Genomic DNA, 27196 nt, shown 5'->3' with positions numbered 1-27196 from the left:
CCTGACCTCAGGTGATCCATCCACCTAGGCCTCCCAAAGTGCTGAGATTATACAGGCGCGAGCCACTGTGCCCGGGCTTTTTTAAAATTTTGGAGGCAGTGTCTTGCTTTGTGGCCCAGGCTGGAGTGAAGTGATGTGACCATAGCTCACTGCAGCCTTGACCTCTTGGGCTCACATGATCCTTTTGTCTCAGCCTCCTGAGTAGCTGGGACTACAGGTATGTTCAATCAGCCTTGACTAAGTTTTCTATTTTAATTTTTTGTAGAGACAGAGTTTTGCTATGTTGCCCAGATTGGTCTCAAACTCCTGGCCTCAAAGTGCTGGGAATACAGGTGTGAGCCACAGGGCCCAGTCAGAAATGTTCACTTAATTGAGCAGGGCTGCAATATTGCACCAGCACAAAAACATCACAAAATTGGGCAGAATTTATTTATTGGATAAATACATGCAGGCACTGTGCTTGGCACTGGGGCTCCAAGTGAGCAAACGTGGTCCCCACCTTGAGCTCAGTCTTTCTGTGGAGGCCACTGCACAGGTGTGATGGGTCCTGGGAGAGGGTGTGGAGCCAGCGCAGGGGCAAAGCCTGGGATGACAGAGAGCCTCCAAGGATAGGGAGGCCATGAGCCCATCTCCGCCTTTTTTTTTTTTTCTTGAGACGGAGTCTCATTCTGTCGCCCAGGCTGGAGTGTAATGGTGCAATCTTGGCTTACTGCAACCACTGCCTCCCAGGTTCAAGTGATTCTCCCACCTCAGCCTCCTAAGTAGCTGGGTGGGACTACAGGCGCATACTACCATGCCTGGCTTTTTTTTTTTTTGAGACAGAATCTCACTCTGTTGCCCAGGCTAGAGTGCAGTGATGCAATCTCGGCTCACTGCTACCTCCACCTCCTGGGTTCCAGCGACTCTTGTGCCTCAGCCTCCTGAGTAGCTGGGACTACTGGCAAGCACCACCACACCTGACTAATTTGTGTATTTTTAGTAGAGATGGGGTTTCACCATGTTGGCCAGGCTGGTCTTGAATGTGTGATCTTGTGATCTTCCCACCTTGGCCTCCCAAAGTACTGGGATTACAGGCGTGAGCCACTGCGCCTGGCTTATTTTTGTATTTTTAATAGAGATGGGGTTTCGCCATGTTGGCCAGGCTGGTCTTAAACTTACTCCTGACCTCAGGTTATTCACCTGCCTTGGCCTCCCAAGGTGCTGGGATTACAGGTGTGAGCCACCGCGCCCAGCCCATCCCTTTTTTCTATATCTTCCCACAGGCTCCATCATTAATTCAGTGAAATTGTGTCAAGCAGCTACTAGATGTCCCATGCCCTGACATATCAGCAGGCGTCCCAAGGTGAACAAGACGAGTATGGCCTCTATCCTCACAGAGTTCACTGAGAGAGAGCTGCTAAGTAGGTAAATCATTAAACAGGGAAAAAACATGACGTGTACTTTGAGGGATAAGTGCAGGCTGGTGGAAGTGTGAAAGACATGGGGACCCAACCGAGTCTGATGTGTGAGCTGGGATCTGCCGGCCAAAGGAGGAGTGGCAGGGTGGAAGGGAGCTGTAAAGGTAAACACAGGTAGACAGGAAGGAGCCTGGCCTGGGAGAAAGGCTGGTATCACCAGAGCTTCAACAGGGAGGCAGCACAGCTCTAGAAGAGGCTGGGGAAGGCCGCAGGGGTCTCATTTTGCAAGGTGCTGGAAGGCATGTCAAGGAATTTGGTCTTTGGCCAAGAGCAAGGCATGTGCCACAATCATGTAATGACACGGGTCGCATTTGCTCTCTGCCAGCAGAAGAGACTGGACTCCAGTGCAGGGGAGCATGCGGGGACAGTTTCTCGGGGGTGGAGGCATCTGTGGACCTCCCAGGGCAGGTGTGAGGGTCAGGAACGTCCCTAGGTCCCGAGACTGCAGTTTCTCCACATTTAGATCAGATGTTCTCTTCCAGGGAGAGAAACCAAGAGAGGCTGGTGGAAGCCAGGACCGTCTGGTCATGACAAGTCCTCACTTCTGCAGCCCTCCTGGCCAGTCCCTCAGCAGGTCCACCCTATGAGCCTGCAAAGGAGGCAGGCAGGCATGACCCCCATGTTCAAGATAGGGAAACTGAAGCCCAGTGAGGGGCAGTGACTCCCCCGAGGGCACACAGTGGAATGCAGGCAGAGGCAGAGTGGCCCTGGGCATCCTGAGTCCAGTTCGGGACGCTCTGCGCATCACAGGCCTGGACTCAGTCCTTGCCACTGTCACTCTCCGTGTCCTCTTCGTGGAGGTTCTTCAGGCAGCCTGGATCCCCGGCCTCTTCCTCAGACGCCAGGTGCCTGGAGTCTTCTGCAGGGATTCTATCTGGGACACCTCCGTCAGCCTCCATCATCTCCTTGAGGTTCCGTTTGAAGAAGCCAACCTGTGCAAAGACAAAATTTGAGTGAGCAAAAAGTTCACTGAGCATTTTAGCCCCAGGAAAATGTAAGAATACTTTGTGTGAGTGTGTGTGTGTTCTTTTTATGAGACAGAGTCTTGCTCTGTCACCCAGGCTGGAGTGCAGTGGCATGATCTTGGCTCACTGCAACCTCTGCCTCCCAGGCTCAAGCAATTCTCCTGCCTCAGCCTCCCAAGTAGCTGGGATTACAGGTGTCTGCTACCACGCTCAGCTAATTTTTGTATTTTTAGTACAGACAGGGTTTCACCATGTTGGCCAAAGTTGTCTTGAATTCCTGACCTCAAGTGATCCGCCTGTCTTGGCCTCCCAAAGTGCTGGGATTATAGGTGTGGGTCCCTGAGCCCAGCTCAGAATACTTTTTAAGTCAATGAGTCAAGAGTTCTGCAGGCACATGGTGTTTGCTCCGGGGATGGGGCATCTCCTATGCTTGGTTCTTGTCTCTATATATATTTTCATTTTTATTATTGTTATTATTATTTTGAGACAGAGTCTCACTCTGTGGCCCAGGCTGGAGTGCAGTGGCATAATCTTGGCTCACTGCAACCTCTGCCTCCTGGGTTCAAGCGATTCTCCTGCCTCAGACTCCCAAGCAGCTGGGACTACAGGCATTTGCCACCACGTCCAGCTAATTTTTGTATTTTTAGTAGAGATGGGCTTTCACCATATGGCCAGGCTGGTCTTGAACTCCTGACCTCGTGATCCACCCACCTTGGCCTCTCAAAGTGCTGGGATTACAGGCGTGAGCCAGCATGCCCGGCCTTATTATTATTTTTTGAGATAGGGTCTCACTATGTTACCCAGGCTGGTCTTAAACTTAAAGGCTCAAGCATCCTCCTACCTCAGCCTCCTGAGTAGCTGGGATTACAGCATTACCACTATACCTGGTTTGGTGATATATTAATATATGTTTTAAATTTATTTATTTATTTTTAAGAGACAGGGTCTCACTATGTTGCCCAGGCTGGAGTGCAGTGACTATTCACAGGAGTGATCCCACTACTGATCAGCACAGTAGTTTTGACCTGCTCCGTTGCCGACCTGAGCTGATTCACCCCTCCTTAGGCAACCTGGTGGTCCCTTGCTCCCGGGAGGTCACCATGTTGATGCCGAACTTAGTGTGGACACCCAATCGGCATAGCACACTACAGCCCAGAACTCCTGGGCTCAAGTGATCCTCCCACCTTGAGTAGCTGGGAGTACGGGCATGCGCCACCATGCCCGGCTTAAATTTACTTTTTTTTTTGAGACAGAGTTTCGCTCTTGTTACCCAGGCTGGAGTGCTATGGCGCGATCTTGGCTCACCGCAACCTCCGCCTCCTGGGTTCAGGCAATTCTCCTGCCTCAGCCTCCTGAGTAACTGGGATTACAGGCACGTGCCACCATGCCCAGATAATTTTTTGTATTTTTAGTAGAGACGGAGTTTCACCATGTTGACCAGGGTGGTCTCGATCTCTTGACCTCGTGATCCACCCGCCTTGGCCTCCCAAAGTGCTGGGATTACAGGCGTGAGCCACCGCACCCGGCCTTAAATTTACTTTTAAAGACGAGGTCTATCTCTGTTGCTCAGGCTGAAGTGCAGTGGTGCAATCATAGCTCACTGCAGCCTCGAACTCCTGGGCTCACGTGATCTTCCCCCCGCTTTCTCCCAAGTAGCGTGAACTACAGGCATGCACCACCATGCCCAGCTAATGTATTTATTTTTGTAGAGATGGTTCTTCTTATGTTGCCCAAGCTGGTCTTGAACTCCTAACCTCAAGCCATCCTACCACCTTGGCCTCCCAAAGTGTTGGGACTATAGATGTGAGCCACCTCACGCCCACATTTACACATGAATGTTAACAATAAGATTAGCACCTGGAGGAATATAAACAAAACGTTGTTAATGACAACCCTCTGGGAGTGCAAGAGAGAGAACCTTTGCTTTGCTATGTTATCCTTTCTGTTACATTTGAGTTTTTCTAGATGGAAAACTCAATACTCTTCATCTGTAGCGTCTTTTTTTTTTTTTTTTTGAGATGGAGTCTCACTCTATCACCTGGGCTGGAGTGTAGTAGTGCGATCTCAGCTCACAGCAACCTCTGTCTCTAGGGTTCAAGCAATTCTCCTGCCTCAGCCTCCCAAGTAGCTGGGATTCTAGGTGCCTGCCAACATTCCTGGCTAATTTTTGTATACGTATTTTTTAAGACAGAGTCTCGCTCCGTCGCCAGGTGCCAGGCTGGAGTGCAATGGTGTGATCTCGGCTCACTGCAACCTCCGCCTCCCGGGTTCAAGCAATTCTCCTGCCTCAGCCTCCTGAGTAGCTGGGACTACAGGCGTGCGCCACCATGCCCAGCTAATTTTTGTATTTTTAGTAGAGACAGGGTTTCACCATGTTGGCCAGGATGGTCTGGATCTCTTGACCTCGTGATCCGTCTGCCTCGGCCTCCCAAAGTGCTGGGATTACAGGTGTGAGCCACCGCGCCTGGCCTAATTTTTGTATTTTTAGTAGAGATGGGGTTTCACCATGTTGGCCAGGGTGATCTTGAACTGCTGAACTCAAGTGATCCTCCTGCCTCAGCCTCCCAAAGTGCTGGGATTATGTGCGTGAGCCATGGTACCCAGCCTTCATCTGTAACTTCTACTCAGGCTTCAAATCCCACCTCAAATGCCACCTCTCCTGGGAGGCCTGCTGGGCTCCCCTAGCCTAGGTGAGGCGCCTGGGCTCTAGGTCCCAGGGCACACAGGCCCTTTGCAGCCCTCATTCTGCTTGCTGCTGCCTGTGTCCCTCCTTAGACTGTGAGCACCACAATGGCAGGGAGCATGTTTGTGGCATGCACCTCTGTGTCCCAGTGCCTGGGACAGTGCCCGGCAGACAGGAGAACCTCCATATGTGGGGTACTTCCTTTTCCTCTCCCAGGACGCCTCATCCTGGCTCTGCCAGGGATGGTCTAAATGATGGTAGAAAAGTCTCTCTTGCTCTTTGTGTGTGTGTGTGTGTGTGTGTGTGTGTGTGTGTGAGATGGGGTCTCGCTCTGTCACCCAGGCTGGAGCACAGTGGCAACATCGTGGCTCACTGCAGCCTAGACCTGCAGAGCTCAAGGGATCCTCCCACCTCAACCTCCCGAGTAGCTGGGACTACAGGTAGGTGGCATCACATCCTGCTAATTTAAAAATTTTTTTGTAGAGGCAGATGCTTGCCATGTTGCCCAGGCTGGTCTTGAACTCCTGGGCTCAGTGATCTGCCTGCCTCGGCCTCCAAAGTGCTGGGACTACAGGTATGAGCCACGGCCCCTGGCCCTCACTTGTTCTTTGGACCTCAGCAGCCTTCTCTGTAGAAGGAGGGAGTAGGCTGAGGCTCCCCTGGCTCTAATGCTCCCTGGCTTGGTATTCTCCTCCCTGGCTCCCACCAGATCCCTTTTCCCCACCTGGCTGTCTCAGCAATGCCCGTGACCCCGGAGGTGCCCACCTTGTGCAGCACTATGAAAATCAGCAGCAGCAGCAGCAGCCCCCCGATGCCGCTCAGCACGTAGACGTACAGCATCTGCTTCTCATACACGACCTCAACCTTCATGACGACCTGGGGGCAGGGGGAGGGGAATGCTGGAAGATGCCCTTCCCACCCGTCGAAGTCCCCGTCCCCTCCTATCTGACTGCATCACCCACCTGGAGTCCCCAGCTGCAGACCCTCTCCCCTCAACGTGTCACCTGTTACAGGCGCTGCTGTGACTTGGCCAACACACACCTTAGGCAGCCCTAGGCCTTCGGTGGCTTCCCTGGAATCGCATGTGGCACAGCATTCAAAGCCGTCCAGAATCCGGCTTCTGCTTACCTGTTAGATGCGTCTTCCCTCCTCCCCTCTGCCTGCCAGCCGTACTGACCTTCAGGCTGCCCTGCCCACGCTCCCCACGGACGCCTCTGCACTTGCTGCCTCTGCTCAGAGTGCCCTCTCTTCACTGTCTGACCCTTGACTTGATAGTTTCTTTGCTAAGTTGCCATCAAATTGATTCTTTTTATTTTTTTGAGATAGGGTCTCGCCCTGTCGCCCAGGCTGGAGTACAGCGGGATAATCGTAGCTCACTGCAGTCTTGAACTCCTGGGCTCAAACAATCCTCCCATCTCAGCCACCTGAGGTGCTGTGAGTACAGGTGTGAACCACCACGTCTGTCTCTGATTTTTTTTTTTTTTTTTTTAGATGGAATCTCACTCTGTCACCCAGGCTGGAGTGCAATGGCAGGATCTCAGCTCACTGCAGCCTCTGCCTCCTGGGTTCCAGTGATTCTCTTGCCTCAGCCTCCCGAGTAGCTGGGATTACAGGCACCCGTCATCATGGCCCAGCTAATTTTTGTATTTTTGTAGAGATGGGGTTTCACCATGTTGGCCAAGCTGGTCTTGAACTCCTGACTTCACACGATCTGCCTGCCTTAGCCTCCCAAAGTGCTGGGATTACAGGCATGAGCCACCGTGCCTGGCCTCAGTTGATCTTTACTCCACATGTAAGTCTACCATATCTCAGACAGGCGACTTTGGGGTCGTGTGCCCACCAAGGGGAGAGGAAGCTTCCCCCAGGCTGATGGCTCTGGCGGTGGGCAAGTTCTGACTCGCACAGAGCCCAGGAGGCTCTCCCACATCTGGGTCTGCCCCGGGGCTCCTGGGCTCCCTCTGTTGCCTGTTCCTGGGGCTTCTGAGGAGGTGGAGATACCTGGGCCAGGGAGGCATTGCTGCCATACAGGTGGAAATGCCTGCTGCTGTTGAAGGAGATGGAGAGGGAGCTGCAGAGGCTGAACGTGGAGGAGGCCTGCGGGAGTGGGGAAAAGGCGTCAGAACCCAGAAGAACGAGGACAGAACCTGCTGGCTTCTGCCCCCACCACAACACAATGGGGAGGAGCAGAGAAGGGGTCCCAGGGGGGTGCACCCGGCTCCACTCAGCTCTCTGTTGTGGCATTCTTTTCTTTTTTCTTTTAATTTTAACCCCTTGTAAACCCAGGCATTCTTTTCTTTTTTTGAGATGGCGTCTGGCTCCGTCACCCAGGCTGGAGTGCAGTGGTGTGATCTTGGCTCACGGCAACCTCTGTCTCTTGGGTTCAAGGGATTATCATGCCTCAGCCTCCAAGGTAGCTGGGATTACAGTTGCCCACCACCATGCCCGGCTAAACGTTTGTAATTTTAGTAGAGATGGGGTTTCACCATGCTGGCCAGGCTGGTCTCGAACTCCCAACCTCAAGTAATCCGCCCACCTCGGCCTCCTGAAGTGCTGGGATTACAGGCGTGAGGCCTGCCCCAGCCTCTACTGTGGCACTCTAATATGTCACTCCTGTTGTTGGAAGGAACACTTTTCTATAAAAAACACATAGGAACTATCAATAGGCCCATGGACATAGCATTGCAAATTTCACACAAATCATAGTTCTCTTTCACCTGTGACTGTGTAAACGGGAGATTTTTCATCAAGATGGAAAAGAAAAATGGAGGCAGACTGTCTGGTGGGAGCCCACCCCCCACGGCCCTAGGCACTGGGGCCCCCACGGCTGCTCTGTGTCTGTTAGGAGCAGGGGCTACCTCGATCTCTCCCACCAGCTCCAGGGTCCCGATCACTTGGACGAGGATCTCCTGCTTGAAGGCAACAGGGCAGCGGAACAGGGCTCCGGGGAGACAAGGCTGAAGAGGAGGAAAGCGGGGTCATGGCGGCCTCATTCCCACCGCGTGCCGCCCAGCCCCATCTCTCAGCTCCCATGCCCATACCTCAGTTGCACGGGGCAGCCTCTCCAGCTCCTCATAGTGGCAGGGCGCAGAAGATTCCTAGGAATGAGAGGCAGGTCTTCAGTTAGGACCTCCCGAGCCCAGATAAGACCTGGCATCCCAGCTTTCTCCCGCCCCGGCCCTAGCCCTGGGTGAGTTCAGACACCTCTGAGTCTGGCAGGACCCAGATTCATGCATCCTCGCTCCCCACACACCCAGCCTTGCCCCCTTCATTTTTTTTTTTTTGTTAGAGACAGAGTCATGTTCTGCTGCCGAGACTGGAGTGCAGTAGCGTGATCATAGCTCGCTGCAGCCTTGAACTCCTGGGCTCAAGTGATCCTCCCACCTCAGTCTCTCCTAGTAGCTGGGGTCACAGGCATGTGCCACCATGCATGCCTGGCTAATTTTAAAATTTGTTCGTAGAGACTGGGGTCTTGTTATGCTGCCCAGGCTGGTTTCAAAATCCTGGTCTCAATCAATTCTCCCACTTTGGCCTCCCAAAGTGCTGGGATTTGGCAGGTGTGAGCCACCACCTCTGGCCAAGCTCTGCCCTCTGTCCCCTGGCATGTACTCACCCCCCCCAGACCTGGGGAGGGCAGCCCCTCCCTTTCTAGGCAGCACTCACCATCTGCACGCTCCACTGCTGTGTGATGGGCCCCTCGCTGGGAGGCTGTGGCACCCCAATCATGGCCTCCAGGGTGGGCAGGTTGCGGTCATGGATGGAAGCCTGGATCCTCACCTGGCACAGAGGATAAGGGATGCAGAGCCCTGAATGCCAGTCACCTCAGCTGCCACCCAGACCCCATGTGCCCTTGCACGCCTCTTCCAGTCCTCATCGGCTGAGTCCCCAGGACCCTTGTTAGTTAGGCAGTGTGCAGTGACTGGGTGCGGCCAGCTTCCGTCCTCAGGGCCTTGCAGTGTGGCTTCCATGCTCTTCCAGCTTTCTCCACCCTGCACGCCCTCACACACCCTGTAAGAGCCTGCTCAATATTATATCCAAAGGCTTTGCTGACTTCCCAAGGACAGGGCAACTCCCCGTCCTGGGCTGCCACAGTGCACTCTGCGTCCTCAGCAGGATGGCGAGGGATCCGCTTGGGTGTCTGCATCTCCTCTAGACCAGGAGCTCCCTGAGGACAGGAGCCATTCTTACTCCACCTCCAATCTCCCACTGCCTGACGCTGTGCCTAGTGTGGTGGCTCGCACCTGTAATCGCAGCACTTTGGGAGGCCTAGGTGGGAGGAGCACTTGAGGTCAGGAGTTCGAGACCAGCCTGGCCAACATGGTGACATCCTGACTCTAAGAAAAATACAAAAATTAGCCGGGTGTGGTGGCGTATGCCTATAATCCTGGCTACTCTGGAGGCTGAGGTGGGAGAATCACTGAGGCAGGAGGAGAAGGTTACAGTGAGCCAAGATCACACCACTACCCTGCAGCTGGGGCAACAGGGCGAGACTTCGTATCAAAAAAAAATTTTTTTTTTCTGAGCACCTTTTATTAGAAAAAGAGCTATCTGTGCTAAGGCTGGGAGATCCAGATATGTATAAGAAAGTGACACAGGAGTGGCACTAACATGTCTCAGGAAGCAGAGAAATGTGTATCAAATTAGAAGGATTCTATCATTTATTCATTCAACAAACATTCATGGACACTTGAAATACCAATTAAATTAAAAAGGCCAAATATCAGGGGCCAAATATCATTTGAATTTGACTGTGAAAGATGGACAGAATTTTTTTGTTTGCTTGTTTTTTTGAGACAGAGTGTCACTGTCACCCAGGCTGGAGTGCAGTGGTGGGATCGCAGCTCACTGCAACCTCTGCCTCCCAGGTTCAAGCGATTCTCCTGCCTCAGCCTCCCCAATAGCTGGGATTACAGGCATGCATCACCACACCTAGCTAATTTTTGTATTCTTAGTAGAGGTGGGGTTTCACCATGTTGGCCAGGCTGGTCTTGATCTCCTGAACTCAGGTGATCCGCCTGCCTGGGCCTCCCACAGTGCTGGGATTACAGGTGTGAGTCACCCTGCCCAGCCAGATGGATAGGATTTTAACAGATGAAGATGGGACAGGGCATTCAGGAAGAGACATGCGGGGAGTCAGGACGGCACCAGGTGAGAGGGATGTGGCTGGAAGGAGGGTTCCTGGGAAGGAGAACAGGAGCTAAGGCTGGAAAGGAAGCCCGGGATCAGAAGGGGCCTGGAAGGCTTGAGAGTGAGGAGTTGGGGTAGCATCAAGGAAGCAATGGGAAGTCACAGAAGGTGGCAGAGGAAGAGAGTGGCTCCAGGGAGCTCTATCCCCTGCAGGCGTGGGCTGGAAAGAGGCTGGGAGAGGCGGGTCATGGCCCATGTTGGGAGTCTGTCTCAACACTCCAGTGGTAAGAAGGCGAGGAACTGGATCTGGGCAGTAGCAGAAAAGGGATGCAGAGAACCAGCCTCCGGGAGGCAGTGGAACAAGGCAGGAGGAAGGAGAAATTAACGCAGACTCGTAAGTTTTGCTTGAGGAAGAGATGGTGCCTTTCAAAAGATTCCACACAAGCCAGAGGAGATGCTGGCTTAGGGGAAGACAGCAAATTTGGTTTAGAATATGTTGAGACCAGGCTGGGCGCAGTGGCTCATGCTTGTAATCCCAGCACTTTGGGAGGCTGAGGTGGGTGGATCAGCTGAGGTCAGGAGTTCAAGACCAGCCTGGCCAACATGGCGAACCCTGTCTCTACTAAAAATACAAAAATTAGTTGGGCATAGTGGTGGGTGCCTGTAATCCCAGCTACTTGGTAGGCTGAGGCAGGAGAATCTCTCGAACCCAGGAGGCAGAGGTTGGAGTGAGCCGAGAGCATGCTACTGTACTCTAGCCTGGGTGACAGAGCCAGACTCCATTTCGAAAAAAAAAACTAAAGAAAGAAAGACAGAAAAAAAAAAAAGAATATAATGAGACCAAAGCTTCAAGAGGAGAACTGTACTGCTAGTTAAACTCTGACATACCATGCTAAGCTACGCTACACCCCTGCATACTGCAATGCACTACGCTACACTAGACTACAGGAAAATGCTTTTTTTTTTTTTTTTTTGAGTCAGGGTCTTGCTCTTTGTCATCTATGCTGGAGTACAGTGGCAGATCACAGCTCACTGCAGCCTCAAACTCCTGGGCTCCAGCCATCCTTCCACCTCAGCCTTCTGAGTAGCTGGGACTACAGGTGACTACCACTGTGCCCAGCTAATTTTAAAATTTTTTTTTTTTAGAGAGAGGGTCTCACTATGTTGTCCAGTCTGGTCTTGAACTCCTGGGCTCAAGTGATTCTCCTGCCGCAACCTGCCAAAGTGCTGGGATGACAGTTGTAACAGTTTTGTTTTTTAAAAACAGAGACAGTCTTGCTCTGTCACTCAGGTTGGAGGCAGTGGTGCCATCACAGCTCACTGCAGCCTGGAACTCCTGGGCTCAAGTGATCCTCCCACGTCAGCCTTCTGAGTAAATGGGACTACAGGTGCAGGTCACCATGCCCAGCTAAGGTTTCGTATTTTTTATTTGTTTGTAGATACCAGGTCTTGGTATGTTGCCTAGGCTGGTCTTCAACTCCTGGCCTCAAGCCATCCTCCCTCCTCAGCCTCCCGAAGTGCTGAGATGACACATGCATGGGCCACTGCTGAAAATGCTCTTGGCTTGGTCAATGCCTGCTCCTCCCTCAGAGGTTCCCTGTAGGGAAACCTCAGCCTCCTCTAAGTCCCCCTATCCCCTGTATTAAAGATCACAGTCACAGCACATTGCATGAGAAACGGCAGATCATTAACTCAGAGATTACAATCGTGGACTTTGATATTGAAGTACACGCAGGAGGCTGACTTCTTCCCCCTGTGAGCTGTGTGGCCTGTCTGTGCTGCAGGTTTCTCTGTTCATAAGAATAACAGTTCCAGGTCAGGACTGGTGGCTCACGCCTGTATTCCCAGCACTTTGGGAGGTGGAGACAGGTGGATCATCTGAGGTCAGGAGTTTGAGATCAGCCTGGCTAACATGGTGAAATCACATCTCTACTAAAAATACAAAAATTAGCCAGGTGTGGTGGCAGGCAACTGTAATCCCAGCTACTCAGGAGACTGAGGCAGGAGAATCACTTGAACTCAGGAGGTGGAGTTTTCAGTGAAGTGAGACCGTGCCACTGTGCTCCAGCCTAGGTAACAAGAGTGAAAGTCCACATCAAAAAAAAAGAATAACAGTACCTATCTTACAGGATCTCACAGGTGGGTGTGAGAATTATAGGGCATTGCATGTAGAAAGTGCCAGGCCAGCCTGGGCAATGTGCCATAACCCTGTGTCTACAAAAAAAAAATACAAAAATTAGCAGGGCATGGTGATGCATGCCTATAGTCCCAGCTCCTTGGGGGGCTGAGGTGGGAGGATTGCTTGAGCCCAGAGGGTTGAGGCTGCAGCGAGCCATGTTCATGCCACTGTATTCCAGCCTGGGTGACGAAATGAGACCCTGTCTCAAAAAAAAGAAAAAAAAAAAAGGTAAAAATAAAAATAAAAATAAAGCAGCAGAAGACTGGGCAGGGTGCCAACACCTAGCTAAATACCTAATTTAGTATAGGCCGGGTGCGGTGGCTCACGCCTGTAGTCCCAGAACTTTGGAGGCCAAGGTGGGTGGATCACTTGAAGTCAGGAGTTTGAGACCAGCCTGGCCAACATGGTGAAACTCCGTCTCTACTAAAATACAAAAATTAGCTGGGTGTGGTGGCAGATGCCTGTAATCTCAGCTACTTGGGAGGCTGAGGCAGGAGAATTGCTTGAACTCGGGAGGCAGAGGTTGCAATGAGCTGAGATCACGCCACTGCACTCTAGCCTGCGTAACAGAGCAAAGAATAGTAGCTCATTCAGTGTCTGAATGAAAAAGTAGGTTCTCTCTCAGAGTCATCTTTGCTCTCAAGTCCTGTGACTCTCGAAATAATGTATCCAGTGGCAGAAAGGAGTCAGCATATGCGGATGCTGGAAGCCTGGAGGCCGTGAAGCTCTGGAGAAAAGGTTGTTGAACAGGTGGACGGCTACGATGAGGACTGTGTGTACTTGGTGCCTGCATCCTCAGTCTCCAGGATAAGGAATGAATGTGTGACCTATAAGGACCTTCCACGTTGGGGTTCATACCTGGTAGATGTGCTTGACTTGGTGGATCTTGGGACCTTTGGGGGTGAAACTGACATAGAGTGTGGAGTTTTCCTGGCTGTGGAGAGAGAAGGGCAGCGATGGAGGAGCGAAGTGACAGCAACCCTGGCTCCAGGAAGCCTCTGGGCGGCCAGCCACTGCGCTGGGAACCACACAGACACCATCTCATTCAACCCCTACCACAACCCACCCTTTCTCTTCGGAAACTAAGGCTCCTGGACAGGCCAGCCTCTTTCCCAAAGCCCCACAGTGGAGAGACAGGACAGGAACCCAGGGAGGCATGTCCAGTGGAGGCTATGTCCCTCCTCACTGCATGTCACCTTGCAAGTGACTCCACTGTCCTCTGGAGTCCCTGCTCATCTCCTAGATAATTGTATCAGCTGCTGATGCCCCTCCCACCCATCCTTCCAACACACATCACTCTCTGGTCCTGCCACTCACCTGCTCAGCATCTGCCAATGGCCCCCTACTGTGAGGGAGGGTCAGGTTTAAAGCCCCCCACGTCCAGGTTGTCTCCCCACTGCTCCCCTGCACACCTGTCCTTGGCTAATCCTGCCCTCTCCCTGCCCTCAGGTCTGCCCCACTGCTTCCTCCCTCCTTGCCTTCGTCTGGGCTATGGTCTCTGATGAGGACACTTGGCTTCCTTTTTAGCTCTTGCCCTAATGGCCTCATCCTCCAGACCCCAGTCTAAGCCACACTTTCTCCACAAACCCTTCCATTTCTCCCCCAGTGCACGCTCATCTCTCCTGGCTCTAATTTCATGTCAGTATCATACTGTGTGGCATTGATTTTCAAAATCACTGGAGACCGGGCATGGAGGCTCACGCTTGTAATCCCAGCACTTTGGGAGGCCTCAGCAGGCAGATCACTTGAGGTCAGGAGTTTGAGACCAGCCTGGCCAACATGGTAAAACCCCGTCTCTACTAAAAATAAAAAAATTAGCAAGGCATTGTGGTGGTGGGCACCTGTAATCCCAGCTACTTGGTGGCCTGAGGCAGGAGAAACTCTTGAACCCAAGAGGCAGAGGGGTTGCAGTGAGCCGAGATTGTGCAACTCTACTACAGCCTGGGCAACAGAGTGAGACTCTGTCTCTTAAAAAATTAAAAATCAAAAAAAAAAGCACTGGAGATCTGGGCTCAGACACTGTCTCCGTCCTTCTTGGTCCTTCTGTCACTGAGCCAACTGGAAAAAGCCACTTGACTTTTCGAGTCCCCCCCGACTTTTTTTTCAGACAGGGTCTTGCTCTGTCACCCAAGCGAAAGTGCGATCTCAGCTCACTACAACCTCCTCCTCCCAGGTTCAAGGGAGTCTCCTGCCTCAGCCTCCAGAGTAGCTCGGATTACAGGCACCCACTACCACAATGCCTGGCGGTTTTTTTGTATTTTAGTAGAGATGGAGTTTCACCATGTTGGCCAGGCTGGTGTCGAACTCCTGACCTCAAGTGATCCACCGGCCTCAGCCTCTTAAAGGGATGGGATTACAGGTGTGAACCACCACACCTGGCCAAGTTTCCTTCTCTACGAGCAAGAAAACCTGTAACAGGGTTTTTTGAAATAGCAAAAAACTGATATAATATCTTCCATTTTTGTTGAAGAGGTCTTTACCCATCCTGCCCCTAGGCTAGGATAATTTTAGAGCACCAAGATAACATGCAAAAAACAGCAATCGGGTAGTTTTTAAAACTAGGTCTGGCATTAAAGGGAACGTATATGAAGAACTATGTTTTGTTAAAGGTTTATAGGAGCACTGTGACCTGACCAAGGACCAAGACATTCCCAACCTCTGTGTATCCTCCTTGGTGTCCAGATGTCTGTGCTCCTAAGTTACCTCTTGATCTCACCCTCTTCCTCTTCCCCTTAACATTAAAGATGGTACTTAGAACACTAGCTCACTATCTTCTCAGTTGCCTGGCTCTCCAGATAAACCTGCCTTTCTTCCCACCAATTCTTGCCCCTTGAATCTGGCTTTCAAGTAATAAGCAGCCAGACCCAGGTTCAGTGACACACCCAACCAGCGATCCCCATGGGTCCTTCCTGCACAGAGCCACTGACTGTATGTGCGTGAGTTTGGTCTCTCCAACTTGACTGTAAGTTCCCTGAGGGCAAGGGGTATTGTGAGAACTTTTCTCCCATCTTCCCTGGCACTGCTGGCCCCCAGGAGGGGAGAGAATCTAGGGTGACTGAAACAGTCAGGAGCTTGGCTGAGGCTTTGGGGCTGAGACCCTGGCTTTAGTACCAGCTGTTGGACCTTGAGCGAGTATCGGCCTTCTCTGAGTCTCAGCTTTTTCATTGGTAAAATGGAAAGAAGCAGAGCTGCCTCACAGAGGTGCTGAGGGTTCCAGGGAATGTCAGCAACCTCGCAGTGGAGCTGGCCCTGAGTCTGATATACTTTCAGTGTTCAATGAGTTTTTTCTTCCATCAGTAAATGCTGATCCTTCCCCCAGCTCTTCCAGGGTCCCCATATTTTGGAATCTTGAAAACTGTTAGGGTTGTGGCTGTAATCAGTTCTAATGACCCCGGGGGACTCTAGGAAAGGAAGGAGGTTCAGAAGGAGAGCCCCAGGGGGCAAAATCGGGGCCCTAGGTGGGGAGGCTGAGGTGGGAGGAGAAGACTGGCCGTCTGCAGGGAAGGACTTACTCCTGGATGAGGACATTGATGGGGTGCAGGACAGGGATGCTGGTACTGGCCAAGTTGTCCTCCAGGAGGCCTGAGTCCTCATTGGTACTGCATTGGGGCAAGGAAGAGGCCAGAGTTAGGAGAAGGGCTTGGCCAGGTCTGAGACCAGGGCAGGGATGTGGGCGGGGCCTGCTTACCAGGTCACATTCGCTCGCAACTCGACTGAGTCCTCCCAGGAGCTGTTTACCAGCGTATTAAACATCATCTGCATAGCAACCTGGAAGGGAAGGAGAGGGGAATGGAAATGGAAGGGGCTGAGGGGCAGCCTGAGCACCTCACAGCCCCGACATCCAATCACCATCATCTCAGGGACCCCTTATCAAGTGCTCACTGCACCCCAAGCACTGAGCTAGGATTCTACCCATTATAAAGATGAGACAAGTGAGGCTCCAAATGGCTAAGTCACGTCTATAAGGTCACAAAATGAATCACCCAATCCCAGCTTTGCCTGATTCCAAAGTCCAGGTTCTCAAACATGACACAAAACAGCTTCACATACATTTCTCTTAGAGTAGAGGCAAGGTACGCCCTTCCTGACAATCCCCTGCTCCCTCCTCCTGAGCCAAGAGCTCCCTCCCCTCCGCCAGCTCAGAGCCCCTAGGCTGCTTGGTCCCAGGAGACTTGCACTTACCGAGCGGCCTGCTCTGAAGATGGGAGCGCTCACGTTGCAAGAGAACGCCCTGGACAGAAGCTTGGACTCTGCAGGAAGCTCCTCACAGCTCACAGGGATCTGGCTATGGGGCTGGGAGAGAAAGGAGGGAACAAGCTTATTAGTGAGCAAGGCCAAGGTTCCCGCAGAGGCCACCAGCCCTCCGGGCCCACCTCCCCCAGGGGCTCTGTCCCTGTCATGGCACCTTCTCAGAGGGAAAGGGTCCAAGAATTAGGGCTGCAGACAGAGGCTTAGTACAAAATAGTCACTGCAAGGTTGGGTAAGGAAGCTCACACTTGAAATCCCAGCACTTTGGGAGGCTGAGGTGGGAGGATTACTTGAGGCCAGGAGTTCAAGATCAGCCTGGACAACAGTAAGATCCCATCTCTACAAAAAAAAAAAAAATTTTTTTTTTTTTTTGAGATGAAGTTTTGCTCTTGTTACCCAGGCTGGAGTGCAATGGCGCGATCTCGGCTCACCGCAACCTCCGCCTCCTGGGTTCAGGCAATTCTCCTGCTTCAGCCTCCTGAGTAGCTGGGATTACAGGCACACACCACCATGCCCAGCTAATTTTTTGTATTTTTAGTAGAGATGGGGTTTCACCATGTTGATCAGGATGGTCTCGATCTCTTGACCTCGTGATCCACCCGCCTTGGCCTCCCAAAGTGCTGGGATTACAGGCGTGAGCCACCGTACCCAGCCCCCAAAAAATATTTTTTTAATATAGGGTCTTACTCTGTCGCCCAGGCTAGAGTGTAGTAGTGTGCTCTTGGCTCACTGTAACCTCTGACCCCTGGGCTCAAGCAATCCTCCTGCCTCAGACTCCCAAGTAGCTGGGACCACAGGGAGGTGCCACCATGTCCAGTTAATTTTTGTATTTCAGTAGAGATGAATTCTCTCTACGTCACTCAGTCTGCTCCTGATCTCCTGGGCTCAAGTGATCTGCCTGCCCTGGCCTCCCAAGGTGCTGGGATTACAAGTGTAAGCCTCTGTACATGGCCTACAAAAATTTTTTTAAATTAGTTGAGCATAGTGGGGTATGCCTGTCATCCCAGCTATTAGGCAGCAGAATCACTTGAGCCCAGGAGACTGAGGCTGCAGTGGGCCATGCTTGTGCCACTACACTTTAGCCTGGGCGACAGAGTGAGACCTTATCTCAAAAATCAAAGTTGGGTGGGGGGCTAACTGCAACACTATTTATAACGCTGAAAAACTGAAGTGCTCGAACAGTTCAAAGAGATAACAACAGCTCAGTAAAGTGTGGTACAATCAAAAAAGAGACTAGCGTGAAGTTTTTAAAATGCTACTACCTCTATACATTCAGTAACTGTTTTAAAAATCAGCCTGCTCCCGGGCTAAGCATTATGAAACCATTCATCTTCATCCCAATCTTGTCAAGGACAGATTTCAGTCTCAGACTGGGAAGGAAACAGATGAGGAAATAGGACTTTCCCACGGTGTCATCACTGAGTAACAGCAGGGATCCGTAAGACCTTGAACACAGCACTGTTTAACTCCAGTTTTTTTTTCTTTTTCTTTTTTGAGATGGAGTCTCTCACTGTCACCCAGGCTGGAATACAGTGGCTCGATCTCTGTTCACTGCAACCTCCCTCTGCTGGATTCAAGTGATTCTCCTGCTTCAGCCTCCCGAGTAGCTGGGATTACAGGCACCCGCCACCACACCTGGCTAATTTTTTTGTATTTTTAGTAGAGATGGGGTTTCACTATGTTGGCCAGGCTGGTCTTGAACTCCTGACCTCAGGTGATCTGCCTACCTCAGCCTTACAAAGTATTGGGATTATAGGCATGAGCCACCACACCCAGCCCAGTTTTTTGTTTTGTTTTGTTTTTTCTGAGACAGTCTCACTTTGTCACCCAAGCTGGAGGGCAATGGTGTAATCATAGCTCACTGCAGCCTCAAAGTCCTGGACACCAGTGATCCACTCATCTCAGCCTCCTGAGTAGCAGGACTACAGGCACACCCTTCACACCTGGCTAATTATTTAATTTTTTGTAGAGACAGAGTCGTGCTCTGTTGCCCAGGCTAGAGTGCACTGGTGTGATCATAGCTCACTGCAGCCTCGAACTCCTGGGCTCAAGCACTCCTCCCCCTCAGCCCCCCAGGTAGCTGGAATTGGAGGTACACACCACCACATCCAGCAAGGAAGCATTCGATGTTGCTGTATAAGAATGATTCAAGTGTTCATCAACAGATAAAGAAACAAAATATGGTCTATACATAAAATGGAATATTATTCAACCTTAAAAAGGAAGGAAATTTGGTCAGGCGCACTGGTTCACACCTGCAATCCTAGCACTTTGGGGGGCTGAGGTGGGCAGGTTGCCTGAACTCGGGAGTTTGAGACCTGCCTGGGGAACATAGTGAGACTCTGTCTCTATCTATGTATTTATTTATTTATTTTTTTGAGATGGAGTCTTGCTCTGTAACCAGGCTGGAGTGAGTGCAGTGGTGCTATCTCGGCTCACAGTAGCCTCTGCCTCCCAGGTTCAAATGATTCTCCTGCCTTAGCCTCCCTAGTAGCTGGGACTACAGGCACACACCACCACACCTGACTAATTTTTGTATTTTTTTAGTAGAGGCAGGGTTTCACCATGTTAGTCAGCCTGGTCTTGAACTCCCGATCTTGGGTGCTCCTCCTGCCTTGGCTTCCCAAAGGGTTGGGATTACAAGCATGAGCCACCATGCCCAGCCTGAGGGTAAAACCTTGTACATCATCAGATCATACAGCTCTAGGCTGGGAACCCAGATGTGACCCTGAGACCCCTGTCCACCCACAGCTGTCTATGTGTTCAGGCTGTCCTGGCCACCTGGGGTTCAAAGAAGGGAGCAGCGACTGTGGAACGGAGGCCTGGTGCTGTCCTCTCACCCACCTTCAGCATCTCCACCTTGCGGAAGGAGAGTCCCTGGGGGAAGTACAGGTCCAGCTGGACCCAGTAAGCATCTTCTCCCAAGTTACTCAGGCTCAGCTCCACAGAGAGGCTGGCAAAAGCGGTCAGACGCAGGGCTCTGGATCTGTGGGAGATGATCAGGGAAAAGTTAGGGTCCAAGATGGAGGAGGCAGGATCAGGGTAGGGAATATCAGAACTGAGGGATCTGGTGGGCCAGAAAGAAGTAAATCAAAACCAATCATCTTTTATGCTCAGTCTTTTTTTTTTTTTTTTTTTTTTTCCGATAGAGTCTTGCTCTGTTGCCCAGGCTGGAGTGCAATGATGCAGTCTTAGCTTATTGCAACCTCCGCTTCCTGGGTTCAAGCGGTTCTCCTGCCTCAGCCTCCCGAAGAGCTGGGATTACAGGCAGGCGCCACCACGTCTGGCTAATTTTTGTATTTTTAGTAGAAACAAGGATTCTCCATGTTGGCCAGGTTGGTCTCAAACTCCCGACCTCAGGTGATCCGCCCACCTCAGCCTCCCAAAGCGCTGGGATTACAGGCGTGAACCACCGCACCTGGCCATGCCCAGCCTTTCAGTTTTGCAATTCATGCAATCTCATTTACTGCTGACTGATGGGAGTTCCATGAAGGACTTGCTTTTTATTTTATTTATTTTTTATTTTTTAGAGACAGGGTCTTGCTCTGTTGCCCAGGCTGGAGTGCAGTGGCATGATCATAGCTCACTGCAGCCTCAAACTCCTGGGCTCAAGTGATCCTCTTGCCTCACCCTCCTGAGTAGCTGGGAATACACGCATGAGCCACCGTGCCCAGCTAATTTTTAAATTTTTTGTAGTGACAGGGTCTTGCTATGCTGCCCAGGCTGGTCTTGAACTCTTGGCTTCAAGCAGTCTTCCCACCTTGGTTGACTTTCTGAAGTGCTGGGATTACAGGCATGAGCCACTGAGTTCAGCCTTGAATTTCTCAGGAAAGGAAACTAAGGCCCAAGAGAGGGAAGTGGTGTCTCCAAATGACGTATCTGGTGAGTGGAGCCGGGGGTCTTAAAACAGAGTGGATGGGAGGCTGGAGGTGGGGCAGCCTTACTGACCTTGCAGGTGAGAAGGACACTCTCATGTTTGCCTCACACTTATTGTCCTCCCCGCAGTTCTTCTCAAAAGGGATCTGAAAGGTCAAGAAGAAAGGAGTAAGAGGCTCAGACCAGGAGGGACAGGGCCCCAGGCCTCTCTGCCTGCCCCTCCTCCCCTCTTACCTCCCAGGTCTCCAAGTGCACGGAGGGTCTCAGGATGGGTGGTCTGTCCTTGCCCTGTCGAGCGAGGGGAGTGGGCAGGATGGAGAGAGGAGAGATTAGCTGAGGCAACAGACCTCATGAAGGAGGAATGGAGGGGCAGGAGCTTAGCTCAACTGGACTGGCTGTGGTTGGCCCTGCCCAGGAGACAGCTCCCTTCCCAGGGTTGTCTCATTCTCCCGCCTCTTCCCACAGCACTTATGCAGCTGTACTCTGGTGGCAGCTCTTTATTGTTTTTTAATTTTTAAATTAAAAGAGACAGAGTTTCGCTTTGTTGCCCAGGCTGGAGTGCAGTGGCGTGATCTCGGCTCACTGCAACCTCTGCCTCTTGGGTTCAAGGGATTCTCCTGCCTCAGCCTCCCAAGTAGCTGGGACTACAGGTGTGCACCACTATGCCCGGCTAATTTTTTTGTATTTTTTTTTTAGTAGAGATGGGATTTCACAGCGTTGGCCAGGATGGTCTTGATCTCCTGACCTTGTGATCCACCGCCTCGGCCTCCCAAAGTGCTGGGATTACAGGCGTGAGCCACCGCGCCAGCTTTTTTTTTTTTTTTAAACAAGTCTCACTCTGTTGCCCAGGCTGGAGTGCAGTAGCGCAATCTCTGCTCACTGCAACCTCTGCCTCCCAGGTTCAAGCGATTCTCCTGCCTCAGCCTCCTGAGTATCTGTGATTACAGGTATGCACCACCACGCCCCACTAATTTTTAAAAAAGTTTTTAGTAAGCCGGTGCAATGGCTCATGCCTGTAATCCCAGAACTTTGGGAGGCTGAGTCAGGTGGATCACTTGAGGTTGGGAGTTTGAGACCAGCCTGATCAACATGGAGAAACCCCATCTCTACTAAAAATACAGAATTAGCTGGGCATGCTGGTGCATGCCTGTAATCCCAGCTACGTGGGAGACTGAGGCAGGAGAATGGCTTGAACTCAGGAGGTGGAGGTTGCCAAGATCGTGCCATTGCACTCCAGCCTGGGCAATGAGAGCAAAACTTAGTCTCAAAAATATATGTGTGTGTGTGTGTGTTTGTGTGTGTGTGTGTATGTGTATATATATATAATTTTTTTTTAATAGAGACAGGTTTTTGCCATGTTGGCCATGCTGCTCTTGAACTCCTGGCCTCAAGAAATCCACCCACCTCAGCCTTTCCAAATTGCTGGGATTGCAGGCATGAGCCACCACACTGGGTTGGCTCTTTTTTTTTTCTTTTGTTTAGAGACAGGGTCTCACTTGTTGTTGCCCAGGCTGGAGTGCAGTGGTGCAATCATAGCTCAATAGCTCACTGCAGCCTCAACTCTCTGGGCACAAGTGATCCTCCCGGCTCTGCCTCCTGGGTAGCTGAGACTACAGGGGTACACCATCACACCCGGCTAATTTCTTATGTTTTCTAGAAAGGGAGTCTGACTATGCCTGACTGGTCTCAAACTCCTGGCCTCAAGTGCACCATCACATCCAGCTGATTTTTGTATTTTTAGTAGAGATGGGGTTTCACCATCGAACAGTTGGCTAGGCTGGCCAACTGTTCGACTTGAGGTCACTCGAACTCCTGACCTCAAGTAATCCACCCACTTTAGCCACCCAAAGTGCTGGGATTAAAGGAGTGAGCTGCCTGGCCATTTGATAGTCACTTCTTGTCAAATAGATTTCTCTGAGAAACTCTGCACCATCCTTAGCCATCTCTTCTTACCGCCCTTTGGTCCCTCGGTGCCCCTTCCTCCTCCCAAAGCGAGAAATTCAGGGAGACATTGACGGGGGAGATGAGGTCTTGAACACATACCTGAGGGTGATAAGAATACAGCCTGTGTCATGAATCTAACCTTTACCACACTTCCAATTAGATGTATACCTTGTCAGCATTTTACAAATGATGAAATTCTGGTAGCTATTTGTGTAAGACCCTACCAGTAGTGAAAATCCATTGACTACATAGCAGGTGTTTGCCCAGGGGGCTTCTCAACACAGGTATCATCCCTCAGCCCCAGTTCCCCAGCAGACATCACTAATCAATCCCAGCACTTTTTCCCACTGTGTCCTAACGGAAGCCCCTGAATCTTTGACATAGGCAGTCATTATCAAAGCTTACAGAAGAAAATTCCAGAATAACTAGAATATCCTAGTTGTAGAATTTTGTTCCTTGAGAACAGGGCTGGGTCTTAGTCACTTGTTATTACCTATGCCTGACACTGGCATTCTGTAGGTACTCAAATTGTTTTTCACCTAAAGTTTCTACTAATCCAAAGAGGTAGGTATTATTACTGTAAGGCCGGTTGCCTCGCCGGGAGCTCGGACACCCCCACTCCCTCTCCAGGAGCTCGGACATGCCCACCCCCCTCACACAGCCTAGCCCTCCCTTAAAGAACCCTGCCAAAATGCAAACAAAGTCTTGTAAATCTACCCAATAGCAGTCGAGTCTTGTAAAACTACCCAATAGCATTCGAACCCTGCCTACCTGCCAATAGCAAGCTTGCCTTGCCCACACCCTGCTCTCCCACAACCAATCGAATGCCACCACTCCTTATAAAACCCCACATCTGAGAGGAGTCCCTGTGACTTCTCTGGCCCCTCCTGTCAGACCACAGAACCTCGCCCAGGAGCTGAATAAATTCGCATTGGATCTTCTTGTGCTGGCCTCAGCTTCTTCACTTTAAACTCGGCAAGAACCCAAGGACCCTTACAATTACCCCAACATTTATAATAAGGAAAATGAGCTCTCCCTTCCTTCCTTTCCTTTTTTCTTTCCCTTCCTTCCTTCTCTCTTCTTTTTTCTTCTTTTCCTTCCTTTCTACCCTCCCTCCCTCTCCCTTCCTTCGTCTCTCTCTTCTCTCTATCTCCTTCTTTCTTTCCTTTCCTTCTTCTTCGTTCCCTCCTTCCTTTCTCTTTCTCTTTCATCCTTCCTCGCTCCCTCCCCTACCTCTAGAAAAGAAAAAAGAAAAAGAAAATGAAAACTAAAAAGATGGCACAATCGTCCTATGAACTAGAAGTGACAGAGTCAAGATTTGAACCCAAATCTGTCCAAATCCAAAGTCCAGGGTCTTTCCACCACGTCACACTGCTTTCTTTTCTGGCAAATTGATGTTTAAAATGTCTAAATCTTGTAAGAGGTGGAATTTGAGGGGTCAGAGAGGCACTTAGTGGAGGTTTGAATGAAATCGAAGGTGATTTGATAATTGAAACTGGGTGATGAGGACCTGGGGATTCATTAAACTATTTTTTTCTAGTTTTGTATGATTCACATTCCCCATAATAAAAAGTTTAAAATGGGCCAGGCGCGGTGGCTCATGCCTATAATTCCAGCACTTTGGGAGGCTTAGGCAGGCGGATCACGAGGTCAAGAGATTGAGACCATCCTGTCCAACATGGTGAAACCCTGTCTCTACTAAAAATACAAAAATTAGCTGGGCATGGTGGCGCATGCCTGTAGTCCCAGCTAAGTGGGAGGCTGAGGCAGGAGAATTGCTTGAACTCGGGAGGCAGAAGTTGCAGTGAGCCGAGATCGCGCCATTGCACTCCAGCCTGGCGTCTGGTGACAGAACAAGACTCTGTCTCAAAAAAAAAAAAAAAGTTTAAAATGGGCTAAGTGTGGTAGCTCATGCCTATAATGCCAGCACTTTGGGAGGCTGAGGCAGGTGGATCCCTTGAGGTCAGGAGTTTGAGACCAGCCTGGCCAACATGGTGAAACCCCGTCTCTACTAAAAATACAAAACTTATCTGGGCATGGTGGTACACACCTGTAATCCCAGCAACTTGGGAAGATGAGTTGAGAGAATCACTTGAACCCAGGAGACAGAGGCTGAAGTGAGCCCAGATCATACCAATGTACTCCAGCCTGGGGAACAGAGTGAGACTCCATCTCAAAAACAAAAAGTTTAAAACAAACTTGAAATTCTTATACCCCAATCCTATACTGTCTTTTATAAATTTTTTTTGAGATGGAGTTTTGCTATTGTTGCCCAGGTTGGAGTGCAATGAGGCGATCTCAGCTCACTGCAACCTCTGCCTCCGGGTTCAAGTGATTCTCCTGCCTCAGCCTCCCAAGTAGCTAGGATTACAGGTGCCTGCCACCACACCTGGCTAACTTTTTGTATTTTTAGCAGAGATGGGGTTTCACCATGTTGGCCAGGGTGGTCTTGAACTCCTGACCTCAAATGATCCACCTGCCTCAGCCTCCCAAAGTACTGGGATTACAGGCATGAGCCACTCTGCCCTGCCTTTTATGAAATATTTAAGAGAACATAATAATTTGATATCAATTCCATTTTACACAGGATTGCTTATAAGCAACTGAATCTGGGTATTTCAGAAGTTGTTTAAACTTTATTTATTTTTGAGACAGAGTCTCACTCTGTTGCCCAAGCTAGAGTGCAGTGGCACAATCACAGTTCACTGCAACCTGCACCTCCTGGGTTCAAGCAATCCTCCTGCTTCAGCCTCCCAGGTAGCTGAGAATACAGGTGTATTTCACCAAGCCTGGCTGATTTTTTTGTTGTTTTTTTTTTTTTGTAGAGAAGGGGTCTCGCTATGTTGCCTAGGTTGGTGTTGAACTCCTAAGCTCAAGCGATCCACCTACTTCAGCCTCTCAAAGTGCTGACATGAGCCACTGTGACTGGCCTGTTTAAACCCTTTTAAAAACTTTTTTTTCCATGTACCATATATGAGACTTAAGTTAAAAACTTAAAATACTTGGCTGGGCACAGTGGCTCATGTCTGTAATCCTAGCACTTTGGGAGGCTGAGGCAGGTGGATCACCTGAGGTTGGGAGTTCAAGACCAGCCTGAAATTTTGTAATTTTGTAAAAATACAAAATTAGCCAGGCATGGTGGTGCATGCCTGTAATCCCAGCTACTCAGGAGGCTGCTACTCAGCTGTGGTGGAGGTTGTGGTGAGCGGAGACTGCGCCATTGTACTCCAGCCTGGGCAACAAGAGTGAAACTCTGTCTTGAGAAAACAAAACAAAACAAAAAAAACACAACTTTTTCTGGGATGCATGATATGTACCTGGCAAATAATGAAATGCTACGATGACTGAATATTCTGTAAAAATGGTCAACATGGTGAAACTCTGTCTCTACTAACGATACAAAAAAAAAAAAGCCAGGTGCAGTGGCTCACGCCTGTAATCCCAGCACTTTGGGAGGCCAAGGCGGGTGGAGAGGTCAAGAGATCGAGACCATCCTGGTCAACATGGTGAAACCCCGTCTCTACTAAAAAAAAAAAATACAAAAAAAATTAGCTGGGCATGGTGGCACGTGCCTGTAATCCCAGCTACTCAGGAGGCTGAGGCAGGAGAATTGCCTGAACCCAGGAGGTGGAGGTTGCGGTGAGCCGAGATCGCTCCATTGCACTCCAGCCTGGGTAACAAGAGTGAAACTCCGTCTCGGAAAAAAAAAAAAAAAAAAGATTAAAAAAAATTAGCCAGTGTGGTAGCAGGTGCCTGTAATCCCAGCTACTCGGGAGGCTGAGACAGGAGAATTGCTTGAACCCGAGAGGTGGAGGCTGTAGTGAGCCAAGATCAAGCCACTGCACTCCAGCCTGGGTGACAGAGGAAGACTTTATCTCAAATAAATAACATAAAACATTAAAAAAACCCCACTAGAACAAAATATGCTAAAGGCGTTATTACTACCATTTTACAGAAGAAGAAGTGTCAGCACAGAGGGATCAAGTAATGTGTCTCCCAGTGGATAGTGACAGAGTTGAGCCTGCCCCTGCAGGCAGCTCATCTCAGAGCATTGGGACTGGCTCCCTTACCGGGAAATGGAATGAGAAGTCGTTGCAGGACATGCTGGTGGTGACAGCTATGTTCCTGCTGAGTTCTTGTCTCCCTCCTGGGAACAACCCCCGGCTTCTGGTTCGGTGGCTGTCCAGCTGCAGGGTGTAAGTGAGATTGGCAACCAGGCGGCCTGGGCAGGGCGGAAAAGGCAGGAGTTGAATGGTGGGGGATCCCGGGGCCGTAAGCATGGATTTGGGGTGGCAGCTGCCCTGGGGAGCAGAAGGAGAGCTCTGACCTTGGAACTGGGGGATGAGAGACTTGATCTGGAAACAGACTGTGATATTAATGCCTTCCTTCATCTTGTTACTGGCTGAATAGAAGCACTCCACTTCATGCACTGGGATCTCGGCTGGAGAGGAGGACATCCGGGTGACCACATCCACCACGGGCCGGGAGCTGCAGGGCAGAAAGCGACCAAGTCTCTCCCTCCATCCCAACTGGACACCCCCATCAGACGTGGGCTTCTGCCAGCAGAGCCCAGGGAACTCTCCTTCCCTAAAGCAGACCTCAGCCTGTCACTGTCTCCTCTTAAGAAAAATAATAATGTTACTTTTTATTTATTTATTTTGAGATAGGGTCTCACTCTTTTGCCCACGCTGGAGTGCAATGACAAGATCACAGCTCACTG

The 27196-nt window shown here is 50.6% G+C and overlaps 1 protein-coding gene across 3 annotated transcripts in view; it reads right to left on the bottom strand.

Moving 5' to 3' along the window:
* Positions 1-407: 407 nt before the first annotated feature.
* ITGAL (integrin subunit alpha L) overlaps positions 408-27196 on the bottom strand; it is a 54617-nt gene continuing 27828 nt past the window's right edge. For all 3 annotated transcript variants that reach the window (XM_064362663.1, XM_064362662.1, XM_064362664.1), the window contains 16 exons: positions 26804-26964; positions 26547-26698; positions 22486-22575; positions 20767-20820; positions 20605-20678; positions 19501-19642; positions 16591-16701; positions 16097-16176; positions 15921-16007; positions 13267-13342; positions 8766-8879; positions 8144-8200; positions 7961-8059; positions 7104-7199; positions 5871-5981; positions 408-2389 (listed from right to left, as the gene is read on the bottom strand). In XM_064362663.1, the coding sequence (XP_064218733.1) occupies positions 2216-2389; positions 5871-5981; positions 7104-7199; positions 7961-8059; positions 8144-8200; positions 8766-8879; positions 13267-13342; positions 15921-16007; positions 16097-16176; positions 16591-16701; positions 19501-19642; positions 20605-20678; positions 20767-20820; positions 22486-22575; positions 26547-26698; positions 26804-26964 (1678 nt within the window). In that variant the 3' untranslated portion in view covers positions 408-2215. The remainder of the gene's footprint in view (positions 2390-5870; positions 5982-7103; positions 7200-7960; positions 8060-8143; positions 8201-8765; positions 8880-13266; positions 13343-15920; positions 16008-16096; positions 16177-16590; positions 16702-19500; positions 19643-20604; positions 20679-20766; positions 20821-22485; positions 22576-26546; positions 26699-26803; positions 26965-27196) is intronic.

The sequence above is a fragment of the Aotus nancymaae genome, unplaced genomic scaffold, assembly GCF_030222135.1.
Source record: "Aotus nancymaae isolate 86718 unplaced genomic scaffold, 86718_ANA_hifiasm-v0.15.2.pri h1tg000049l, whole genome shotgun sequence".
NCBI lineage: Eukaryota > Metazoa > Chordata > Mammalia > Primates > Aotidae > Aotus > Aotus nancymaae.
Note: the sequence above shows the minus strand (reverse complement) of the source record. Positions and strands in the feature narration are given on the sequence as shown.